Source organism: Cyphomyrmex costatus, unplaced genomic scaffold (genome assembly GCF_001594065.2).
Source record: "Cyphomyrmex costatus isolate MS0001 unplaced genomic scaffold, Ccosl1.0 scaffold5, whole genome shotgun sequence".
NCBI lineage: Eukaryota > Metazoa > Arthropoda > Insecta > Hymenoptera > Formicidae > Cyphomyrmex > Cyphomyrmex costatus.
Window position 1 is genome coordinate 2,594,305 of NW_017279267.1, and position 19,536 is coordinate 2,613,840.

Below are 19,536 nucleotides of genomic sequence, written 5' to 3' on the forward strand. Positions count from 1 at the left end.
AATAAATATTTCATAATATTTGTAATAATATTGTTTATTTGTAACAATGTTCATGATCCATGCAATCTAAGTCATAAAAATGTTTATAAAATATTAAAAATAAATTTATAAATATTTATAAATATTTTGTAAATACTTTATAAATATTATATTGTGTGCTGTGTGGATAAATCGCTATAAGTAATTTAATGTGTGCATATTACTACTGTAGTTCAATTGATTTGCGTTTTAAGACCAAAAAATTAATTTGCGTAATTTAAATGACTATACATAGATAGTATATAAATTCACATATAAATATTTAAGCATTTAAGATCTACAACCGTTAAAGGCTTTGTTTTCTTTCTTGCAATAATATATAATTATGAAACAAAATTCTTTATATAATTTAGCAACATATTTTTTAACACATTGCAACTATTATTTTCTGTAGTTTAATAGAATATATTTATTAATAAGTTATTACGTTTTTTTGGTCCTGCTTCTCAAATACATCTTCATGTTCGTCCTTGTTTAATGTTTCATCCCCGTTAAACTCTTGTTTGATATCACTCATCAAGCTTGTACTTGCTGTTGTAGAAGACATTAACTGTATAGGAATCTCTATACTTTGATCATCCACAAATAAATCATTACACTTCCATATTAGAATTCGTTGATCCGTGCCACCGGAAGCAAAAAATTTACCATCATTTGAAAATGTTATGCTTGTTACCTCAGCGTAATGTTCCTTGAAAGTACTAATTGGACAACCATTTGGAAAATCTAAAACCTAATCGTGATATTTTGCTTGTTACCAGCAGATCATAATTTATGATAATAATTTATTGAAACCACTGTATATGAAAACAAAGTTTCAGTTAAAAGTACCTTCGTTGTAAAATCATCAGAAGCTGTTAACATGAAATTTCCATTTGGATGAAATTTAATCATATTTACATTTGCGATATGAACAGTGGACTGATGATAAAACAAATCTGTTCTTAGATCATACAATTTAATAGACCCATCCGCATTTGCTGATCCAACAACTGTATCTGTTGGATGAAACTCTACGTATCTAGTGGGAACTAATATAGAACAATTTTACTTTAAATTCCTAAAAGATGAAATTATAATAATATAATGCATTTTATAAACCTTTTGCATCAACAAAAGTTTTGACGCATTGTCCGCTGGTAATGTCCCATATTTTTATTGTTTTATCATCGCTACACGATGCCAAAAGTTTACCATTTTGAGAAAATTTAGCACATCTGACCCAATTTGTATGTCCTTTAAACGTCTCGAAGTATTTTTCACGATGTAGTATCCATAGTATTATATTTTTGTCATTTGACGCGGAAACAAACTAAACGTATTGTTAAATTATGTAAGTCGCCTATGACAAGGATCTAATATTATATTTATTACCCAGACAGTACAGAATATTTATGATAAATATTTACTAACATTCATTTTTTGAAATGTTATATAACTATTTTATACACATTTTACATAAAGCTTTATTTGAAATATTAAAGTATAGGCTAAATATACTTTTTGTAATATTTATAATAAATATATTTCTAATAAGAGATAAATATTTCGATTTTCTACTTGGATTATTTTTTAAGTATTTTTATAGCATTTATTACAACATTTACAATAAATAATATTTATAACAAATGTTTTTTAATCTGCGCAATCTAGGATCACAAAAATCTTTATAAAACGTTTAAAATAGGTCTTATAAATACTTATAAATATTTTGTAACACAATATATTGTGTGCTGTACGTTTGGATAATAATTAATTAATCATAAAAATTACCCTATCTCCCTCTGGATTAAATTGTACCGATCTCACAGCAGAATCATGTCCTTTATATGTGAAATTTACATTATTTGCAGAATCCCAAATTTTGATACATTTATCTTTGGAAGCGCTAGCTATAAGACCACCATCTGGTGAATAGCATACGTCCAATATATCGGCTTTATAGACTTCAAATCTTTTACCCTTTGGCTTATCCGTTCTCCATAATCCTAATGTTCTATCCAGGCTACTCGATACCAATTTATTGGTTTGTATCGGATGGAAGCTTAACGCTGTAATGTTATTGTTGTGACCTTCCAACTCTCTGTATAAGTACGGATATTTAAAGACATTTTCTTCCATTGTTCTAGTAGCACAATAAAGTAATAAAGAAATGAATAAGGTTTTAAGGGTGCAGTCACATGGAGTCAGAATTCAGAAATAGCGGAACGAAACAACAACGGAAAAGGCAAATGGAAGGGGATAACCAATCAGAGCATTCCGTTACGTTATTTCGTAACTGGGTTTCACATGGAATCTGTTCTTTTTGGTTGAACTTTTGCACCAGTTCATCATTTTTCCTTCTCTTCTTCTAGAAAAAAAAATATGTATACAAAATGGATAATTTTTTAAATACGCAACTATGTGTTTTCTTTACACCATTTGATTTATCTCATTATTCTGTTCACAAAAGTATTAAGGTACGATAATCAAAAAGTCAACAGTTTACGAGTTATTTAACATTTTGTGTCAATATGTATCAAAATAAAGTGTAAAATATCTCGAAAACTATTGGTTTTTTGGTACCTCTACCTTAATACTTTTATATGCAAAATAATTAGAGGAATCATGTTATCTAAAAAAAATTACATAATTCTATTTAAAAAAGTGGAGGTGACCTTCATATCTTTTTAGCGCCTCCACCAAAAAAACAATTATTAACATCACATTATGTGCCCCTCGAAACCAAGCAACTTTTGTTTGACACTTTTTCTTCTATTGTCAAAAACAAGCGAGTTATTCAGGTGACCTGTTTTAAATGCCCCTCCCTGTATATATATTATGATTTACATTCAAAACATATTATTTATTGTAATATGTAGGTGTTTTTGATAGCAGGATAGAGTTATCAGGAAAGAAAATTTTTGTGACCACTTTGCTCGGTTTGATAAGATTTTAGAAACGATCAAGAAAACTTTTTAGAGATTTATTAAAGAATAAATGAATAATTTATATGTGATATATGATGACTGCAAAACAGATGCTGCTAATATATAGGTATAATAATATTATGCAATATAGAAATATTTATAAATGTATATATAATTTTTAATAAAATTACATTTACTTGTCGCCGCAGGCGCGCGCGCACACACACACAAGTGCAAAAATAGTGTATTTAAAATAATATGGAATATAATACAATATCGCTACTATCTTAAGTAACATGCACATTGAATTATAAAATATACATATATATATTTTATTACAAATTATATAAATTAAACTAATGTAACACGAAATACGTTATGTTTTTTGTGTATATGTATAAGATGCCTCAAATTTTTTAATGTTAAAACTTCGGGAGCGTATAAAGGATCGATAAACTAAAAAGAAGTCCTTTATGAATTTTTCTGTTTTTACTTCGTTTTGGAGAAAATTGTAAAAAACAAAAAAGTTTTTCATTTTTCTGTTTAGTGCAATGCTTGCGTTGCTGTAAGAAATTATTTCAGATAATGCCTTCATTACCCAAGTAACACATGAAGCTTTAAAACGTCTGCGATAATGTTGCCTCTCAGCTTAAATTGCAGCATTTTTATCTATGACAGTCATTGTCATAACGTCATTATGACATTGTGACAAAGTTGTAGCAGCCCAAAAATGGGACAATATTTTTGGGCTTTGAAGACGATGTCGCAGCCATTCATAGCGAAAGTCAAGGCTACATAACGTTATATAGCCTTTACTTTCGCTGTGATATACAAATTACGGCTAGATAACAGCTATCAGTACAACCAAAATAGCTGTGGCTGCATTTTGACTTTTCCATTAACTGTCATAATGATTACGCAACTATTAATACAAATAGCTTTGGCTGCCAAATAGCTGTAATTAAAACTGACATGTATATATGTATATAGGTAATATGTATAATACATGCATATATGTAAGGATATTATACTAGCTACATTTTTGCTGTCGCAGCGAACATAGTCAGACCGTGTTACTTTGGTAAGAAAATGATAACATAAATAAATAAACAAATGTGTAAATAAATAATAAATAAGTAAAAAATGAAAACGTTTTTTTGCAATTTTGTCTAAAACCAAAAAATAAGCAATCTCTAGAAAACTTTTCTCTTAGTTTATCGATTCTCTATACGGTCATGAAGCTTTTTAACATTTAAATATAAAACGTTCAGCATAATATAAAGTACTGAAATACTACTTGTTAAAAAATTTCTGTCATCTTTTAATATGAATTATAACTATTTATTTAAAATTCTATCTAGAAATTAATTATCAATATTACATATCTATATACATATTATTCTATGATTAATGGTTATAAGCTATAGATTAACGGTTATAATACCTGAAGAAGTTAGTTTGCTAAGTCTCTCTTATTCTTATAATATTGTAAAATGTTGTAATATATTAATAATGATATGTGTTATGATTGTATTTTCATCACAGAATCTTTCCATTGTTTTAATGGATTAATTCGATATCGACAACGAATGCCTAATTTTGTCGAATTAGCACGTTTTTACAGAACGGGAAAAAACTTTTCCAGAAAGTTCAATATTCATAATGACTTAGATTTCATCTTTCGTTGATAGTTCTTGACTTCTGCATGATTTTAGATGTAATTTGCCCAATTTATGTAATAAATACTGAAATATAGGTATATCTTATAAAATTAATAATTCTTAATGTAATGTAAAAGTACGTTTTTTTTTTAAATAAAATAATTGCCTTTTATAACTAATAATAAATTAGTTGCATGTATCAAATTATTACTTTCTCTTGATTCTGCTTCTTGTATATATTTTGTACTTGTCCGCTGTTGTTCGATTTTTTTTCTACGTTGTCAAATTTTTGTTTGCTAGAGATTCGTGTCATAAAGTTCCTGTTTGCTGTTGTAGACGACATTAATTGTGTAGGATTTTCTCTACTTTGGTCATCCACACATAAATTACATTTCCATATTAGAATTCGTCGATCAACGCCACCAGAAGCAAAAAGCGTACCATCTCTTGAAAATGTTACGGATGTTATGCTACTACAGTGTCCTCTGAGAGTATAAATTGGTCGGCCTTCTAGAATATCTAAAATCTAGTCGATGTTTCTTAATTAATAGCAAATAGAATAATAATTTATTGAAATTATTAAATGAAATAAAAATCTTAAACTACCTTCATTGTAGAATCCATAGATGCTGTTAACATGAATTTACCATTTGGATGGAATTTAATCATATTCACAGGCCCTGCATGAACAGCATAATGCTGGCATAAAGAATCTGTTCTTAAATCGTACAATTTGACACATGCATCCGTATTTGCTGATCCAATAGTTGTGCCGCTTGGATGAAACTCCACATATTTAGCAGGAGCTAATATAGCAAAATTTTATTCTAGTCTAGATTTTTAAGACATAAAGTTATGATGTACTTAACAAACCTTTTATCTCATTAAAAGTTTTAACACATTGTCCACTGGTAATGTCCCACACTTTTATTGTTTTGTCATCACTACATGATACCAAAAGTTTACCATCCGGAGAAAATTTAACGCAGCTTACCCAAAATGTATGCCCTTTAAACGTTCTGAGAAATTGTTTTTGATATGGTATCCATAGCTTTACACTTTTATCATTTGATGCAGTAACTAACTAAAAATTATGAAAACCAATTAGATAAACTGTCTATGGCAAGATCTATATAATAAAATAACTAATAATTAAATAATTGAAATATTTTACCTTTTCTCCATTTGGACTAAATTGTACTGATCTCACTGAAGAACTGTGAGCTCTGAAGTCAAATGAATGTCCTTTAATTTTGGGAATCCAAATTCTTACGGATCTGTCTTTTGAACCACTGGCCATGACTTCTCCATTTGGTGAATAGCACACATCCAAGACAGCATCTTTATGGGCTATAAACTTGTAAGCTGGCTTTAAATTTTGTAATCGCCACAACATTACTGTTTTGTCCATACTGCTTGATATGAGTTGATCAGTACTTGGATGAAAGTTTAAAGCAGTAACTGCGTTGTTATGACCTATGAAATATCCTTGATACATAGGTTCACAACTAGTTTCTTCCATTATCTCTTCTGTTCTGATAGTATAATAAAATAATATTAGAATAAAAAGTAAATATGAAAATACATGAGAAATAATATCACATGAGATATGAGTATAAAAGAAAAAGTTTTAATTGAAATTGATATATTAATTTGGTAATTATACAGAATCACTCGAGCAGCTTAAAAATCGATCAAATTAGGCTTATTCGACGCGTTTTTGCATGAAACGAAAGAATCTGGCAGAAATAAGCGTCGCTCTGCCCTACGAACCGAGATATTTAATGTTAAAGTTGACGACTATTCAGGTTAGGAAATCTGTCTTACCGACTATATGTAGTGCTACGAGTATGCTTTCTTCATGCTTTCTGACCTCGTGCACAAGGGGCGCACAACTTCTACAAAACATACACAATAACCTCAAAAAATTCATATTACCAGTTGTTATAAAATTACAGATAATTTTATAACAAACATATGAAATAAACCTAAATATGCTATGCATTAAATACTATATGTTCATGAATTCTTTATAGCGTTTTAGATAATAATTATCATAGTGGGAATATGTAAAAATTAATAATGCTGAGTCGTTTAATGCGAACGTTATATGATTTATTCAATTTAATTGTTTCATTTAATTAATATTCATATACTTACCTTTAATTACAAATCATTCATGCGAGAAAAGATTTGTTATACAATCTGGAGACACGACAGCGTCTTGACTGTCTCGGCGCTAAAATACACAGAACATATATACTAAATAAGCATAGCAACCATATAGCACAAAATCAGCTAATATTTTATTTTCACTAAGGTTTTCTTTACAATTTCAATAATTCAATGTAAAAACAGATGGTACTTTTTGAAACAGCTGATGGGTCAACTATCAACAACCACACTAATCAATTAAAGTTCTAAAAAATTAATTATTTCGGAAGTGACACACACACACACACACACACAATATTTAAAATAGTTCTATATCTTCAAATATTTCAAAATGCAAAATTATGCTTAATGCATAAGAGAATCAACCAATCAAAATTCTTCTTTTTCGAGAAATGATAGAAAAGATTGGTCTCGATTGGTTGATTCGCTTGTGTGAATCATTGTGCGTTAAGCCCGATCTACAATTGCGTAAACGTAGTGTAGTTATAAGAATTGACTAATCACAGTTGAATACGAGGAAAATATTCGATTGTCATTGGTCAATTCTTATAATTACAACTACTTATGCCTAGTTCACACTGGATGGGCGATGAACGACAAGCGATAAAAGCTTTGCTTTTGCTCACACGACGATGTAAAGCAGAGTTCTTATTGATTACCGCTCGTCGCGCATCGCTCATCGCGCCTAATGTGAACTAGGCATTACAACTACGTTTACGCAATTGTAGATCGGGCTTTATGCCTGGTTTAAGGGGGTTGATTTATACTGGCCGTAATCTGTTAACTTATGCCGTAATCTGTAAAAATTGACCAATCACAGTCGAATGAGAGGGGAATAATCGATTATAATTGGTCAATTTTTACAGATTACGGCATAAGTTAACAGTTTACGGCCAGTATAAATCAACCTTTATGCTTCGGTCTAAAGCCGTAATCACACTACGAGTTGCGCGCTCTGTTGCGATTGAGATTACGGTTGAATGTTGGAAACTAACCAATCAGAGCAGAGCATGCATAATCCTAAAATTCAGCCAATAGAGTTCAAATTTCGGTTAGAACTGGCAGTTTTATTGGTTGAATTTTAGGATCTTGGGATTAAGACCTGAAGCATAAGAGCCCCAACACACTCTTTTGCATAACGCATAAAGCATATACATAAAGAATTTGATTGGTCCATTGACTCATGCATAAGAAAATGGGCCAATGAAATTCCTTATGCACATGCTTTATACGTTATGCAAAAGTCTGTGCTTCCCGCTTAATTCCGACCATTATGGTCGCGTTCGGCTGTCCTCGGGCGTCCTCGAGCGTTCTCGGGCCCCGCGAATCTACTGATTCTACGTATCGGTATGTGTTGTATGTATGTACTTGTTGCGCGTCATTGCGCGTTCGCATGCGCACGCTCACAACGTCGTTCGCGCTGTATTTTTGCGGGGACCGTCGAAAAAGCCGCGAGATAGCTGTTCAACGGAGTCGCTGAAACACGCACGCACGTTGTCAAAATATGGCAAACTATCACAAGCCAGAGTCGAAGACTATTCAGGAGCTGCGGGACATCGCGAACAAGTTGAGAATTCATGCGATCGAGGCGACGCAAGCCAGCAAATCCGGGTGAGTCCGTCGTTCACTTCCCTCATATCAATCAGCGATGAAAAGGACTACGGTCGCTCTATGACCGGCGGATCCGGCTGCGGCGTGGTATATGTTACTATATACATGTACACGCTGCCTGAGACGGTGATAAGCGAAAACGCATCTCGTGGTTGCGTGATAATGATGTAATCACATGCGTTCGGAAATTCCCGCGTGAATGCTATCGATTGCCCATTGAGACCTTCATTTGCGTTTGAAAACGGTATTTAAAACGGCACAAGTATTCGTTCGACGTTTCGTGTGGAGGAGAGAATAAAAATTAATAATTATTATCAGCTCTCATGTAAATTAAAAAAATTTTAAATGGAGAGAATAAAAGTTTAAAAATTATCGCGGAAGGATAGTAAGAAAAAAGAACTTGACACTTGACTGATTGCGCACGTTTAAAGCTTTGAATAAATATCGGACTACTAATTAATTACGGAGTATTTATAGCGTAAGAAATATGTATCTGTATATCTTGACACGTGCATTTATGACCCGATATAGATGTGCGTGATTCTTGATAAAAACGTCGCGCCCATTGTAACGCAGCTATTCATAATTAATACAAATTGAAATGCAGACTGCTGCTAACGCAAAACGCCGAATCAGCGCCTAAAGTCCGTGTCACACACTACGTATTGGAGATTGAAGATTGCGAACTGAAAATTAGAATGGATTACAATTCAGCCAATTAGAACGAAACGGATTAAAGTAAATTATCTATGACTGATCGAATTCTAATTTCTAATTAAATTTAAAACTCGTGTCTCACTCACGGTTGCCAATTCCTCCGGTTTTCGTCCGAAGATTTGGTTTTTTTTTTTTTTTTAATGAATCTTCGGTTCTCCGACTGACGGAAAGCGTTTGATGACGTTTTTCTTTTACGTTTTTGAAAAGATGTATTACAATACAGTAACAACTTTGAGAGTAGCAATCGATTTTCGGAAAGACAAATGGAATTGTCTGGTTTTTAAACCGGGGAAAATTGACAACCGTAGTCATACTAAGCGTTCCAGACTGAGGACTGCGAATTAAGGCGTGTTTATTTCATTTACGATATGTATAAGGTGTTATTTTGTCCTTGTTAAAGAAGGATAAAATAATACATTAAGCGACGTCTACAAGATTTTAAGGCGTAAAATTTAATAAACTTTAAGCCTCAAGCCATAAAAAATTGATCAATCATAATTTATTATTATTATTATTATTATATGTATAAACGCTAAGCTCTACTTATCGAAAATAGGATTATTTCTATTAATTGATTAATTATAATAATTGATTAATCCATTTTGTTTTGATTGGTTGATTTCTAATCTTCAATTCGCGACTCGTTTAGTGTAATATGGGCTTAACTGAGTCGTACAATTTTTCTTCTCATTAATTTTAAGTGCATTCTTTTTTACGCATGATGCGCATGATATATTATTGCACTTTTGTTCTTTATTAAATTTTGAAGAAAGATATAATAATACATTATACACGTCCTTTATTTAACAATCATGTATCATCTCTCCAGAAACATCTCAATTTTTCGAAGGCTACAGCATACAAAAAACTGAAGCAGTAAAACGTAAGCAGTAAAGAAAATAACATGTTGGATTTTCTACTACTTATATTATGACCTTACGATTTCTACTATGATTGGCCAATTCACTGACTTATACGATTTACTGCTTGTTTTTTTTGTGTATCATGTCTTTAAAACGAACGAGAGATATTAAACGTATTTTTGTGAAGATTTTGAAGCGCATATTCAAATTAATGTAGCTTCAGTTCACTCAGTCTAGATTATTTTTACTCTGTAATTAGACAAAAATGATCTTCCTATACATTCAGAATAAACAAGAAAATGTAATGATCAGTGTAAATTATACATTATTTATCTGGAACATGAATCTAACCGAGTATGTACAATTTTATCGATTTGTTCTTGGAAATGGAGAATAAAGAGAAAACGCGTTATTCTCGTAGATTTATTTATTAACTTATGTTAGTAATTTGTGCGCATGATGTATTATTAGATTAATCTAAATTATAAAATCCATTTACGCTATCAACAATCTTTTATCGCGCTGTTCTGGAATGTTTTGTCGACGATCTAATTTAAGAAATTGCTAGTTCATTAGTTTTCTTTCAACTCACATGCGTGTTCTTGATGACTCGCACTTCCAATATTTTTCGCTAAAGTTAGAAAGAAATTAACGAATTATTTCCACCCATTAAAGTATAATATTATTTTATAAAAACTAAAAAGATTTAAAAGAGAGGGATAATTTGATTTAAATTATTACATATTATCTCTACATTGGATATACATATAAATAAAATATACATTACATTCATAATTTTATCATATTATTTTGATAGTTAATAAACATTTTTAATGACAAGCTCACTGATCTACATATATAAAAACAAATATCGTTGATGTGATAAATGAAAAGTGTGCTATGTATTTTTCCGAAAATATCGATTTGACGAATAATATAATGTCCTTCCGGGTTGATTAGCATTTTATATTTCTCAGTTTATATATGGACGATTGTAAGAACTGACTGAAGAAGTAAAGGAGTCATGTGTTTGCAGTTGCCGAGGTCACGCAACGAAGGAAATGTGATAATGACGCTACGTTAGGTTTTCTAATAAATAATTTACCGTGCACAATTCGAACGACTGTATAATTAATAGAAAAGTATCTCATGAATTTTAGTATCAAGAGTGAGTTTTTCGTTAAGGCAGTATCAGTTAAGAAAAGTGCGAAAAAATTGTATCTCTGAAGTTGAAATTTATTTAAAATATAAGATTTTTGTTATTAAACTTCGATTTCTTTCTTTGTGAATAAAACATAATGGAAGTACGCTTATGTAAGATACGTGTCTGAAAAATATGAATTGCCGGTATGCTAATCAAGTATACGCTATTATATGTATGGCGAATGCTCTACGGAACTTTATACTGTGGTGTAAATGTATTTACGCATTTATATACCTTGTGAAACGACTATTTATGTAGTATGAAATAAGATAATAAAATCCTGATATTTTATACGTTTTTAAAGCTTACGATTTCAAATCATCAAAACTCAAATAATTAGACTAATTAGAGTAATGATTACGATAGAGAATCGCAAGATGACATTATTAAAGATCATAAAAATACTCAAGTAAAAATAATTAATTAAAGTGAAAGCACTTTAATTAATGCATGCACTTAAGTTAGAAGACAATGACACGTTGAAATACGAGTATTAATGAAAAGGAAAACTGTTTAATGTAGAACGCTTTTACTCTGATATGTTTATTTCGAGACACTCTATATATTCTGAACGCTCTATATATCGTCGTCATCATTGTAGTCGTCGTCGCAGGGATGAGTTGGAAAAGTAGGGAGATAATCGCGCGCAGCAGTCGGTTCGCTTGTCGGACCGGCCGGGCGATACTCCTCTCGCTCGCCGGCAGTCGCGATCGAAACGTTTGTTATAAGCAACAGAGTCTCCAAAAACTTGAGTGTAATTCAATTCACGATGGTGCGAGACATCAATATAGAAAAACTCCAACATATCGCAAATAAACTGCGTATCGAGTGCGTGAAAGCGACTGAAGCATCAAAGAGCGGGTATGACAAGAGATTTCAAATTATAATTAACATTATAATTAACTAACATATTTCTTGGACATTGGACTTTTTCACCCGCAGATGGACCATTAATCTTTAAACCGCATTAAATAAGTTATACAAATTATTAAATCATTATTTTACTGCAATGAATTTGGAATGATTTTTCTTTAATGTAATAAATAGCGATTTAAATAACAAATAGAGACATCAATTTTATTTTTGTTCCTTAATCATATTTTAATGAAGTTACATATAAGAGAGAGATAATAATAGAGAAGATAGAGATACAGGTGAATTTAATTGTACTTGAATTAAATTATATATAGCCAGTGATGATAAAAGATAAAATGTTATGTAACATTTTGTAACAAATATTTGTTACATTAATGAATATCACTGCTTCTGTGACCCTTCACGGCAAGGGGATTACATATACTTGAAGATAGAATAAATCTGATAATACGTTGTCAATATACTTTGACCTTGCCACGATATGAATGACTTTCGAAAAACAGATATCGTTCGATCACATGAACAGAATTATCACTGATGTATAAACATTATAAAAAAAGGATCGCTAATTAAGTATTTTTATCATCTGGAACTATAAATCATTCGGGTTTAATTTTATATTGATTTATATTTTGTTTTTCTCCAGACATCCAACATCATGTTCGTCCATGGCCGAAATTATGTCCGTTCTTTTCTTCCATACAATGCGTTACAAAGTATCAGCACCACGTGACCCGAACAGTGATAGATTCGTCCTCAGTAAAGGCCATGCAGCTCCAATTCTCTACGCAGGTAAATTTACTATCAATACATTATTGTGCTTTATCAACGTAATTTAATATAACCAGTAAAATTATTAAAATATTTCAATACATATTAATGTAATTAATTAAATAATATTTATTGATTATAATTTTTAAATGTATAACATTTGTTGGTATCTTTGAGAGAATAATTATTTTATATATTATATTTGTGCATTTTATTATATAATATATACAATTCTCTCTATAATTTACATCCACATTTTATTATAGCATGGGCGGAAGCAGGCTTGTTCCCGACAAGCGAATTACTGAATTTGAGAAAATTTGATAGCGATTTGGAGGGACATCCTACCCCGAGGCTTAATTTTGTAGATGTAGGAACCGGTTCATTAGGGCAAGGTCTCTCAGTTGCTGCAGGCATGGCTTATGTTGGAAAGAACTACGATAAAGCCAGTTATCGGTATGTTATGTAGTATTCAATCGTTTATTTAAATCATTAAAATTTGCTTTGATATTAAATCCATCTTCTAATTTTTTTTCTAATATCTCTGATAACGGACATTTATTTATTTTTCAGTGTTTACTGCTTGATTGGTGACGGAGAAGCAGCTGAAGGTTCCATTTGGGAGGCTCTCCATTTTGCATCCTATTACAAATTAGATAATCTTTGTGCCATTTTTGACATAAATCGTCTTGGACAAAGTGAACCGACCTCACTGCAACATAATATGGAAGTTTATCGCAAAAGATTAGAGGCCTTTGGTTTCAATGCTTTAGTTGTGGATGGCCATGATGTGGAAGAATTGGCGAAGGTATAATAACTATATTAAGTGGTATAATTGTATAAGTACCATGTTAATAAAATTGTGTTGTTTTTAGGCTTTCCATGAAGCACAAAATACAAAAGAACGTCCCACTGCCATTTTAGCTAAGACTTTTAAGGGCAAAAGCTTCCTTCAGATCGAAGATTCAGAAAACTGGCATGGCAAGCCTCTGGGCAATAGAGCGGCTGAAGTCCTTCAGGTATATTGATATCATTATATTGATATTGATAATATTATAAACATTAATAACTTATATTTTGATATATTTTTATTTTGTAATATATATTTTTTATTTATAATTTTACAGCATTTAAATGGACTTTTAAAGAATCCTGGTCCTCTTGGACTGCATCCACAAAAGCCACTAGTAGATGATGCTCCCATTGTAGATATCAGCAACATTGCATTGGCTTTACCTCCAAATTACAAACTAGGCGAACAAATAGCTACTAGGTTGGCTTATGGCACAGCTCTTACAAAGGTATGTATGTTTAAAAAATTTTTTTAATGTTTGTGTCTGAAGAAAATACATTTCCACAAATATATCTTTTACTTCATTTTAGGTGGCAAAGAATAATCCTCGTGTCATAGCTCTGGATGGTGACACTAAGAATTCCACTTATGCCGAGAAAATAAAAGTGGTTGATCCAGCTAGATTTATCGAAGGATTTATTGCCGAACAGAATGTTGTGGGTGTTGCTATTGGTGCTGCTTGCAGAGACCGTACCGTCCCGTTCGTGTCTGCTTTTGCAACATTCTTTACGCGTGCCTTCGATCAGGTATGGCGCAAATCAAATTCGTGAAAATTAACACGCGATAGTAATGAAGAGATATATAAACGACTCCTTTTATCTCCTTATGTGGAGCATAGGACGTCTACAGACCTCTTTTGTCCGAGGCCTATATTCGTTTCTCGAATCAGATTGTTTTTCGGGTTTGTGGGTGATTGGTCCACAGAATCCTACCTCAGTCAGATATTAGAGACAAATATTTACTGATATGTATACTGATGTATAGGACCTACAGTTTAACGCCGAATCCGAACGGCGCTGATGATCATAGATCTTTTGATCACCAGGTGGAGCCATTTTTTGGCTCATTAAACGCGAAAAATCATCGCGTTTTGGCGCACGTGGGATTGAACTCGGCTCTATAAATCGCGAGTCAATCGCACAGAGCGGTGAGCCACTCGACGCCACAATGAAGAGATATATAAATGCATTATATTGATTTTTGTTGCAGATCCGTATGGGTGCGATATCTCAGACGAATGTGAACTTTGTCGGTTCGCATTGTGGTGTATCTATCGGCGAAGATGGGCCGTCGCAAATGGGCTTAGAGGACATCGCGATGTTCCGTGCGGTTCCTGGTTCTACCATCTTTTATCCAAGCGATGCCGTGTCAACGGAGCGCGCCGTTGAATTGGCAGCTAATACTAAGGGGATCTGTTTCATTCGCACTTCTCGTCCAGCAACAGCCGTTTTGTACAAGAACGATGAACCTTTTACCGTTGGTAAAGCCAAAGTGGTAAAATCTTCCGCTAAGGATCAGGTACTCGTGATTGGCGCCGGTGTAACATTGCATGAGGCAATCCAGGCGGCCGATGAGTTAGCCAAGGTTGGGATCAATATTCGTGTGATCGATCCATTCACAATTAAACCCATTGACGCACAAACTATTATAAAGAATGCCAAAGAGGTCGGCGGTAGAATTGTCACCGTTGAAGATCATTATGCGGAAGGAGGTCTAGGAGAAGCGGTTCAATCTGCAGTTGCTTTGGAAAGAAATGTAATAGTCAAGAAGTTAGCGGTGCTAGAAGTACCGCGTTCTGGTCCGCCAACAGTGTTGCTCGACAATTATGGTATCAGTGCCCGTAACATAGTTGCGGCAGTGCAGGAAATTATAAAATATTAATCTCGCAGTTGTGTGTGCGAGTGATCATTGATCAAATTAGTCGAAAGCTGTCTATGTACAAATAATATTCTATTTTTTCAAAACACAAGTTTCGATGGAGTACAACGAAACATTCCACCTTCTTTAAGATGTTTATACAACAAAGGATAGAAATCAATGAACCTGATATAATTTCGGTAAAGTTAAATTTTTGGTGCTACAGATGCGCGAGTAATCTGCAGCACTGAAAATTCAAGCTTTGCTCTGAAATGCCTAATGTACATAAAAAAAATCGAGTGTATATGCAATCAGCAAAAGCATTTATTTGTAGCAATTGAATATAGTCTATTGACAAAAAACATTTTTTATATATAATTACGATATAACAGAGCAAATTTATAAAAACACGTTTGTATAATATTTTTTTAACACATTGAAAAGTTTGGTCTTTAAATAAATTTCATATTTGATATTTAAGTACACAATACAAAAAATATTGTATTTTTTTTGGAATTGCCTTTATAGAACATCAAATATAAATAGAATTATTTTTTGAAAGAATTGATTTTATTTTCCTTTTTTAGTTTCCGCTTTACACTCCGTTTTTTTAAGAATATACTTAAGTGGTTTTTTTAATCAAAACATTTAAAAATATATTATGTATTATACTAATCTAAAAGTTACATAATATTATATGTTGCTATAATTATCAAATATTTTGTTTACAAGAAGTAAAAATTTGTATTTTATTCATAAAAATAATATTTGTGAAATTTGGAATGTATTGTATTCAAAATTCAGAACAAATTAGCATCGTGAAATTTAAAAAATCAGCACATTTAAAATTGATAAAAGTAGATATATTTATTAGAACAAATAAATACAAACTGGTATACACATTTATAATTTTTTAATTAAAATATAAATTTTGAAGAGCAATTATTTTTTAAAATTAAAGAATACGATTTAAATGACAATTTTTTTTTGTAAATTAATGATTTTAGTGAAAATATTCTTACATTTTGATGTAAAAAATTAATCAAATGTTATTTGGTAAAATTTTACGTTTGGTTATCATTTATTCCTGCCAACTGCTGATAACAAATAGACATTATTCATGATCGGTTTTAAAATATCAATCTTAAAGTACGTAGGATATTTTTTACGTTGAAACAATAAATTAGTCTGTTAAATAATAAAAATTTCAAGGAAAGTATATAATTGCGAAGCGTAAAATTTCTATATTGATAATACGCAAAGATAAACTATATCTTTTTATTTTATCAGCTGATTTATATATATTTTAAATTTTTAATTTTCTCTCAATTCAATTGACGCGTTTGCATAACTTGCGTTGGCAAGTTTTCAGTGGCGTAAACTGTGATTACCGGCGACATTTTAGTCGCGACTTTTCGAGATAGTCAAACGTGGCGCCACAAATCATCTGATGGTCGGTCAGTCCGTTCCACATTCCTTTCATCCAAGTCATTTACTCCGTAAACGTAAACTCAGGTCGCCATAGGCATAGCCGCTGGAGCATTCGCATGTACACTACTTGTGCATGCAATTTCGTCTCCTTCCACGGAGACTAACCGGTGTCGCATGCTCATTCGACGGTCGTAAATGGCAAGTTAATATACCACGTTGCGTCGTGCCACTCAGGAACGCGAACGGAGCAATAATTCTCTCGACTATGTGCTCCAATACAATCTTGACTTATTATAAACTTGAAATCATTAGGCCGAATTAGTCAAATTTCAATCTTCAATGCGTAGTCTAATTCCGGCCCCAGATTACGCATTGAAGATTGAGATTGAAGATTGAAAATTAAAATTTGACTAATAAAGATAAAGGAATTTTAGCTCCTATTATTTTGATTGGCCAAATTTCAATCTTTCCATTTTTAATCTCAATCTTTAATGCATAGTTTGATTCCAGCCTGATTTCGGCCTTAGGTCTGTTTGCATTGTAATATCTTCGTTCCTCTCTCTTTTTAACGCCTGAATATATTTATCTCGTTTTAAGTGTAAAAGTTTATAAAAAAAAGTTAAATTCTAAATAACGCGAATAAACTTAATGGATACACAAAATAAATATATATGGATATAATATAATTTATAACAAATTCGGCCACTTGCATTACTCTAAATTAGGACGTACTAAAAGCTGCTACACATTTACCAAAGTTAAATGTAAAAGCATATAAATATTTTAAACGAAAAAATTAAATGTTTAATAATTAATATCGTGCTATTTAACACAATATCACATATTCTTTTATTATTAGAGATCATAAAGAATTATATATTATGCTATTGCATTTACTTCATATAAATAGCCTTTAATAGGTATGTACTAATTCAAGGCAGTATTTATAATGATCAAATTTACTATTGTTATTTTCTCGCAACTCTTTACAAGAAATATCTGGAACTATATCACAAATTTTTATTACTTCTATTTAAAAAGTTTTAAGTATATTCTAATTTAATTTATATTTCGTTACTTGTGGAAAATACAAGAGAAATGCGCGGAAATAATAATATCAGTTTCATTGAATTTTAAAAGAAAAACTAAAAACTCTGTTTTAATAAAAACGTTTTCTGTAGTCATATTTTTTGTAGAAATAAATTGCAGGAGTTATAACTAACATAAAATTGGCAACGTATTTGTTAAATATGTTGGGGATAAGATTTGAATAATATATTTATGTTCTCTTGTAAGGAAGATTCGTTTTTTATTGCTGCATTACACAACTTCTCGCTGTCGTCAAAATAAAAAATGTACATTAATTTAGCTATAAAAAAAACATCCATACATATTAGATACGTCAAAGTCGGCAAAACAGAATTGATTTAAACGCGTTTATATTGTAAATTACATGAGGGATACAGATCTGTTCGCGTTGTTTGCACCTTTCAACTCGAATATATTTGTCTCGTCTTAAATACAAAAATTGTTGGGAATTTGAAGCAACACGAACAGCTGAAGTCATAGTCAATTGTATTTTGAAACGAGGTGTAAATTGCAAAAGTGAGAAAATTCACTAAACCAATGAAATTATAAATATTCCAATAAATTTGCTCACATTTTGTAATGTGACACGCTTTATTTGAAGATACACATTCTCCCAGACGATAAAAAAATACAGCCGGCTTTCGCGTTCAACACGTTTCTGCGTGCGTGCCGCTCTCTCGCACGGAACACGCAACACACAAGACTTCACACAGAGCCGGATACGAAAAAGGCGTCGCGGTGCGGCGCGGGGTGGCGCCAGTTCCGCTCGCACGCGCGCAGCGCCCTCGCGCACTTACACCCATGTACGCGCGTGCGTTTCACGTTCCGCGATTCGCGTATCGCCACTGTATCCCCGAAAAAGATGGCCGCCACGAAAGCGTACGGTGGTGATGTTGACGTTGTCGTTCGCACCGAGGTCGCGTCACGTCCTCGCGTAGCGTGAAATTAGTCGTGCGTGCGTGCGTACGTCCGCGTGCGCCGTCTGGATCGTGCTGTTGTGCGTCGAACATCGTCGCGGGCGACGAACGAACGTCAGAGAGAGCGAAGGTGGTGGCCCGTTGATCCCGTCAAGTGCCGTAAGATTCTCATCAACTGCATACGGTGTGTTTCTCCCCCTCGGTGTTTCCCGACGACGATCAACTACGGAACGTCCAGGGACAACGAGTGAGCGAGTGAGACAGAGAGAGAGAGAGTGAAAAAGGACGGAGGAAGGAGAGACGGACAGCTAGCTAAGGAGAGAGAGAGAGAGAAAGAGAGAGAGAGAGAGAGAGATAGATAGAAAGAGTCGGAGAGAGAAAGAGAGAGATAACGAGTGCTCCAAAACTCGCATACGTGACCATCGTGAGTGAAAACGTATCCCGGAAACATCGCACTTTTACGTGAAGAGAGAAACCGGGAGAGAAGAGAGAGAGAGAGAGAGAGAGAGAGAGGGATAGGAAGATCGCGCGATTAAAGTTGCTCCGGGGAATAAGATTAAGAC

The 19,536-nt window shown here is 32.7% G+C and overlaps 3 protein-coding genes across 4 annotated transcripts in view; 1 reads left to right on the forward strand and 2 right to left on the reverse strand.

Moving 5' to 3' along the window:
- The window catches only part of LOC108778265 (POC1 centriolar protein homolog A-like), a 2,852-nt gene extending 665 nt beyond the window's left edge, over positions 1-2,187 (reverse strand). Inside the window, 4 exon segments of the mRNA XM_018545396.1 lie at positions 467-758; positions 848-1,089; positions 1,154-1,351; positions 1,813-2,187. Of these exon segments, the coding sequence (XP_018400898.1) occupies positions 467-758; positions 848-1,089; positions 1,154-1,351; positions 1,813-2,160 (1,080 nt within the window). The 5' untranslated portion in view covers positions 2,161-2,187.
- Positions 2,188-4,545: 2,358 nt separating this feature from the next.
- On the reverse strand, positions 4,546-8,166 carry LOC108778266 (POC1 centriolar protein homolog A). The gene is made up of 6 exons (XM_018545397.1): positions 8,153-8,166; positions 5,784-6,144; positions 5,483-5,693; positions 5,216-5,415; positions 4,821-5,135; positions 4,546-4,693 (listed from the first exon to the last, which is right to left on the reverse strand). Exons 1-6 carry the CDS (start codon positions 8,164-8,166, stop codon positions 4,616-4,618), a joined length of 1,179 nt encoding a protein of 392 aa, XP_018400899.1. The 3' UTR covers positions 4,546-4,615.
- Positions 8,167-8,199: 33 nt separating this feature from the next.
- LOC108778336 (transketolase) lies at positions 8,200-15,942 on the forward strand. Of its 2 annotated transcripts, none has more exons than XM_018545489.1 (8): positions 8,200-8,395; positions 12,702-12,847; positions 13,093-13,282; positions 13,400-13,634; positions 13,702-13,845; positions 13,954-14,127; positions 14,210-14,425; positions 14,889-15,942. In XM_018545489.1, exons 1-8 carry the CDS (start codon positions 8,289-8,291, stop codon positions 15,558-15,560), a joined length of 1,884 nt encoding a protein of 627 aa, XP_018400991.1. In that variant the 5' UTR covers positions 8,200-8,288; the 3' UTR covers positions 15,561-15,942. The 2 variants fall into 2 exon arrangements, with proteins under 2 accessions (XP_018400991.1, XP_018400992.1); XM_018545490.1 differs by lacking the exon at positions 8,200-8,395 and adding an exon at positions 11,859-12,040.
- The last annotated feature ends 3,594 nt before the right edge of the window (positions 15,943-19,536 follow it).

Bases quoted from the DNA above. Each gene is read 5' to 3' on its own strand.
- LOC108778266 (XM_018545397.1), bottom strand. The intron at 5,136-5,215 runs GTAGTTTAAGAT...AACATCGACTAG, and splicing joins CTATGGATTCTACAATGAAG to ATTTTAGATATTCTAGAAGG. The intron at 4,694-4,820 runs GTAATAATTTGA...CCTATATTTCAG, and splicing joins AGAAGCAGAATCAAGAGAAA to TATTTATTACATAAATTGGG.
- LOC108778336 (XM_018545489.1), top strand. From the start codon at position 8,289: ATGGCAAACTATCACAAGCCAGAGTCGAAGACTATTCAGGAGCTGCGG. The intron at 13,283-13,399 runs GTATGTTATGTA...TTTATTTTTCAG, and splicing joins TACGATAAAGCCAGTTATCG to TGTTTACTGCTTGATTGGTG. The intron at 14,426-14,888 runs GTATGGCGCAAA...TTTTTGTTGCAG, and splicing joins TTACGCGTGCCTTCGATCAG to ATCCGTATGGGTGCGATATC.